The sequence below is a fragment of the Priapulus caudatus genome, unplaced genomic scaffold (assembly GCF_000485595.1).
Source record: "Priapulus caudatus unplaced genomic scaffold, Priapulus_caudatus-5.0.1 Scaffold110, whole genome shotgun sequence".
Lineage (NCBI taxonomy): Eukaryota > Metazoa > Priapulida > Priapulimorpha > Priapulimorphida > Priapulidae > Priapulus > Priapulus caudatus.
The window spans coordinates 323,397-329,626 of NW_014577171.1; the positions used below are offsets into that span (position 1 = coordinate 323,397).

General features: G+C 37.6%; 1 protein-coding gene across 2 annotated transcripts in view; it reads left to right on the forward strand.

Moving 5' to 3' along the window:
- The first annotated feature begins 429 nt into the window (after window positions 1-429).
- LOC106805352 (peroxisomal sarcosine oxidase-like) overlaps window positions 430-6,230 on the forward strand; it is an 18,648-nt gene continuing 12,847 nt past the window's right edge. For both annotated transcript variants that reach the window (XM_014806913.1, XM_014806912.1), the window contains exon 1: window positions 430-689. In XM_014806913.1, coding sequence (XP_014662399.1) covers window positions 582-689 — 108 coding nt within the window. In that variant the 5' untranslated portion in view covers window positions 430-581. The remainder of the gene's footprint in view (window positions 690-6,230) is intronic.

The window sequence follows — 6,230 nt, forward strand, 5'->3', positions numbered from 1 at the left end:
TCGGGTTAGACTTGAGTAGACTTGAGTAGTGAGTTAGTGAATAAGTAATCAATTCAAGTATAACACTAAAATACTTATACTTATTGCACTTACCTTTGTCATTCCGTTGCCTACTACGAATATTTGTCGCTTAGCCGACATGATTACTTGTTTGGCGAAATGAATAACTTGATACAACGAAATAACAACAACTTTTATTTTGCAGACATGCTCTATGATGACCATAGATCGCGAAGAGCACCATCTGGCGGCTCGACGATGAAATAAATAATGCATGCTTGTGCTGTTGCGTTAGACTGGTACTCGCTCCCACTTCGATTACTCGATGGGTGGATGGATTACTCGATGGATTACTCGATCCTAAGCCGATAGGTGGGACCGGGTACCAGTCTAGTGTTGCGTGCGTTGCGTGCGCTGACCACTGGCGCTGACTGCGCTGAGAGCTCACGCTGAGCTCGCGGTGAGTAAACAAACCAGTCGTGTAAAAAACAAGCATACCGTTGACAAGACCGTGTTAGCAACTTGCCAGAAGACATATATAATATATATCTTAATACTCGAAGTCGGAATCGTCTATCGGTATGTTGTCGGGAAAATACGAATATGTGGTTGTTGGAGCAGGCATCGAAGGCTCTGCCACTGCATATCAACTGGCCAAGAAAGGTGCAAAAGTTTTGCTTTTGGAACAGGTACTAAAAACATCTCAATTATCCACTATTTCCAAGGTCAATAATACAATATGGCCGGGCAGTGTCCTCCTATCAGACTTGTTAATCTCAAAAGCTAGGCTACACTGATGTAGCTCAGTAATGGAGCTCACTGATGCTAGTTATGTAGTAGACCAATAAATTGTGCCCTAAAATTTTTTATATTCTGATGTTATTTTACTTTTAGGGCCCAATAGCCTTCCATAGACAAAACCTGTGAATTCTGTCGTGCAAAATGCACGACAACCTTTTCACTATTTACGGCCGTGTTACATAGAAAATTAAAGAAATACCTAAAGTCGTCGCTTTATTAACATCTTACGTACATTACAAAACACTTGTCATGCAGTATTCTCCTCTTTAATCACGTTTATTTTATTAAAACATCACAACATAAAAATCTCGCAAACTTCGCTACACACAAAACTGCCAATCTTGCATTGAACCGCACAACGACATTTCTCACCGGCCAATGAAATCATCGCCGTGACGCTGTCCGGTTCGGTTCAATGCAAGATTAGCAGTTTTGTGCGTAGCAAAGTTTACGTGATTTTTATGTTGTGGAGTTTTAATAAAATAAACGTGATTAAAAAGGAGAATACTGCAATTGCATGACAATTAAGTCTTTCGTAATGTAGGTAAGATGTTAATAAAGCGACGGCTTTAGGTATTTCTTTGATTTTCTATGTAACACGGCCGTAAATGGTGAAAAGGTTGTCGTGCATTTTACACAACATAATTCACAGGTTTTGTCTATGGAAGGCTATTGGGTCCTAAAATAACATCAGAATATAATTTTTTAGGGCACAATTTATTGGTCTAGTTATGTAGTACAATGTATGTGGTTGTTGGAGCAGGCATCGAAGGCTCTGCCACTGCATATCAACTGGCCAAGAAAGGTGCAAAAGTTTTGCTCTTGGAACAGGTACTTAACTCAATTCAATTCAATTCAAAAAATTTATTTATCACCACAATTAGCAAAGATACAATGATACAGAAAACATTAAATTGAAGGGTGAAGGGGTAGCGAAAGACCATAGGGTCATCGAGTCAGCTATCCCTTTATATGTACAGTAGACATAATATTGAGCACTATAGATATTCGTTGTATTGCAAATTAGGAAAAGTTGAAATAAATTTGCAAATAGAAGTAGTGGTGCAGTATATACAGTAATAACAAACAAGAACAGTAATCAGTTTACAGTAATGTAGGCTACAATAAATAATTTTGTACAGAAGAAGATATATGAGTTTGATAAATTAAGTTGAGATTAAGATGATTCACATCTTGGGTACAGTATATACAGTTATACTTTACAGTATATACAGTATATACAGTTATACAGTATATACAGTATATACAGTTATACAGTTATATTATACAGAACAGGCATCAAAAAACTATACTAATTCAAAAGAAACATTTATACAAGCCGTAATAATAATATTTAATAAGTACATTCCGCAAGAAATTAAGCTGGTTATTACCTGATACTCACTAAATAATCAGGAGATTTTTTAGTATTTATGAGTCCATGCAAATGCAATAAAAAATAAATAATATATATCAGTAATATAACTGGAATTGATACTGTCAAACAAAAAAGAGAGATCAATACGTTAGTTATATATACGTTAGCTCGAGTGTTACATCATAAGGTAAGTCACAGAAATGACAAATTTTGATTTTCGGAACTTCATAGAAATAGAAATAAACAGGTTTGATACATATAATATATATACAAAAATAATAATACATATATATATATATATAGTTAATATTACAGTATGAATTCGTGGTAGCTATATATATATATGCAAGTAGGGCACGAATGAATCCTACAATATACAGGAGAACACTACAGCTCTGCGGAGCCCAGTTCAAGGATTCAAGGAATCTGTTCAGTGCAAGATATATTTGTTACAAGGTTTACAATTGGTTACAAGGTGTGTTTGGTTTGGGTATATATGCTAAATAATAATGTATGTTTATGGACAAGAATATTTTGACAGTAGGATGTGTTTATATTTATATTTTAGTTGTTTCAGAGAGCAGCTGGTGAATTCCAGAGTAAGTTCATTCCATAACTTCGCTTCTTTGAATTTGATTGTGTTCGAGCCATAAGCTGTCATGACTCTGTCTATAAAATAGTTTTGTCCTGCCGCGCTTCTTGTGTTATGGTCATGGACGTCTGATAGTTTGGTAAAGTAGGTGCTAAATAGTACCGGTAGCATGCCATGTGTATATTTGTACATGAACAATATAAGTTCGTACTTGTGTAGGTTCGATAGTTTCAATAATTTAAGGGAGGCGAATGAAGGGGTTGCGTGATCAATAAAGTTGGCAAATGTGATGAGTTTCGCTACCGTGTTATGAGTGGTATTTAATGGTTTAAGTGTAGTGATATTAGCATTGCCCCCTGTTAGAATTCCGTATTGTAGGTAAGGGTAGATTAGTGCATAGTATAGAAATTTTAACGTCAAGGTGTCTACATAGTGTCTGATTTTTGAAAGATGACTTTATATGTGATATGTTTAATATGGGTATCTCATGTAAGTTGGTTATCCAGGTAAAGACCCAGATATTTTATACTGTTTTCTTGTTTGATTTTATGCGAGTCCATACTAAGTTTAAAGTTTTGTATTGCCTGTTTCAGTGATTTGTTGCATATGATCATATATTTTGTTCTTTTGTAGTTAACTGATAGTCTGTTTGACTTTAACCATGCATCTACTTTAGCTATCTCTTGGTTAACCATTGTTTGAAGGTGGTGAGGGCTTGAATGTGATAGAAATAGGTTAGTATCATCAGCAAATAGTCGGCTATTGAAATTAGAGCAAACGGGTAGATCATTGATATAGATTAGGAATAATAGCAGGCCAAGTGTTGACCCTTGAGGCACGCCACATTTGAAATCAAGTACAGAAGATAAGTGTTCATCGATTGATGTACAGTGTTTTCTGTTGGTTAAAAACGAGGCGAAAGTTTTCAGGGCAATAGTATTCCAGTATTTTTTAACGTATTTTGTGTTGCACCGTGTCAAACGCCTTTGATAAGTCTAGGAATATACCACATGTGTATAACTTTCTATCAAGTGAGGACAGTATGCTATCAGCTATTTCAGCTGTTCCTAGGGTAGTGGAGTGACCTTTCCTGAAGCCGAATTGGTATTTGTTTAGTATATTATTTTTATTAAGGAATTTTATTAGCATAGTGTAGATTATTTTCTCAAATATTTTAGCTACGGGTGATAAAAGAGATATTGGCCTGTAGTTAGATGGATCTTCTGGTAAGTTATCTTTATAGATTGCTCTTATTTTGGCCAATTTAAGACAGTCAGGCAATACTCTGTCTGATACACAGAACTTTGTTGAATATTTGAGCGAGAACTGGGGCTATTGTCGACTTAGCAAATTTGTAGAATTTGATGGGAATATTTTCGGGACCTGGTGATTTATTGGAGTTTAACTGATCGATTAGTGCACTGACTTCTCTTGTATCATGCAGTGGGATTGATAAAAAATGAATTCTGTACTGGTGTGTGCAGGTATGTCATGAAGTTATTTATTGGTTGAGGTATGTTTTTTTACATGTTTATGCCTATATTTGAGAAGTAATTATTAAAGTTTCCTTTCTTGTTATAGGACGTGGGAGAGTACTTTTTTGTAAGTGTGAAGATCGGGAGGTGGTCAGATACTTGGTATAAGACAATTCCTGAAATTATTTTATTGAAGTAGTCATTAGTGTATGCATGATCAATAAGGGTATAACTCGTGTCAGTGATACGTGTTGGTCGAGTTATTAATATTATTGGAGTAAATTGTAGATCAAAAAGCGTGTTAAGATATTCATTAATGCTCGCTTTTTAGCTCATCTGACATAGTCAGATGCAGCTTGTAGAATCGCATGATCGTCCGTCCGTGCGTCCGGTCGTCCGTCCGTCCGTCCGTCAACAGTTGGGCACAAATCTTAACCGCTCGACGTACGGTCACGATATTCGGGTCGTTGGGGGTGATCGTCAAAACGAGTTGGGATGTCGAAGCTGGGGGTCAAAGGTCAAAGGTCAAGAGGTGTAAAGGAAGGGGGAACATTCACTCCTTAACTTAAGGTATAGGGAGGAAATGCAGAATTGCGGCACAAATCTAAACCGCTCGACCTAGGCTTGTGATAGTCGGTGTATAGCATCATGGTAGGAAAAGCCATCACTGTGCCGAAATGGGATGGAGGGTCAGCAGGTCAAGGTCAATGGGCACAGCGGCAGATTTTAGACATTTTCTGACTGAGGACATGGTCTGACGGAGCGATTGAAAAACTTTTTTGTTTCAGCGCTGACCTAGGCATTTTTATGGCTTTATTGAAAGGACCATGAAATGTCCCTTCTGCTGACATGCGAAGAGTAAGTGTCGGATAACCTTTTGACCTCAAGAGGAGGGTTAAACATGGATTTGTTGACTGTTAACAAAGAGTGAACTGCTTTTGCTATTAGAGCCCCCTCCCCACCCTCCCCTTTCCCCCTCCCCACCCCCTCCCCTGCCCCTTCCCCCACCCTCCCCCACCCCCTCCCCCACCCTCCCCTACCCTCCATCTGCGATAGTGGGCGTGTCCTAACAATGATGTGTACGCAACTGCGTGTCTGCATATCTGCGCCTAACAAATGTGGTACTACGCACGGACTGAAATTTTACGTTTATAATCGTAGCAACAGACCTCAGATGAGCCCAGACGCTCTGCGGCTCTTGTTCTTCATGTTGTATAAGATTAATGTTAATGTCACCATAGATGTATGCCGTTTGTCCAGCTTTGTGCAGTTTTGATAGTACTTTGTGAAGTTGCTCCGTAAAATGGTCAACTTTTGAGTTGGGGTGTCTATAGATTACACCTATCACTATATTTTTCGACTTTGATTTAGATGATGTGCTAAGTTCAATCCATAGATTTTCAGCTTGGAAGTTGACATTATTCACTTTTAAGTCGTGGCGTTGTTTGAATTGAATGATATTTTTTATCCGTCCGTTCGTCCGTCCGTCAACATTTGGCTACGGTCCACGATAACTCAGGAACCGTTTGACCCACATGTTTGAAATTGGGTATAGTTGTTACTGCTATGCTCCCATATTAAAGTGATAGTAGCCTCTAGGATTTTACTGCATACAACTGTACTTACTGTATAACAAATCGTCTATACCACATGTATTTGTCCACAGATACTTAATTAATTATTTACACATAAACGCTACGAATTTTTGAACGGCGCCATGACACCTGCGACCGTGCTGCACCCTGAAAAAGTTGCGTATTTGCATTTTATTTTGCAGGTAAATGACCGAAGGCTAATCACAAAAGTGCAATTATATTTATAAATGCTATTTAACCGAACGATATTCATTTTAGGGCAAATTTATCCATATTATAATGAAACTATATGTCGTTTATAGATATTACAATCCTTTTGCTTTTAAATGAATAAATAGAAATACCCTCGGTCTGTAGCCCTTGGCTGGAAAGTGTTTGCGGCAAATTTC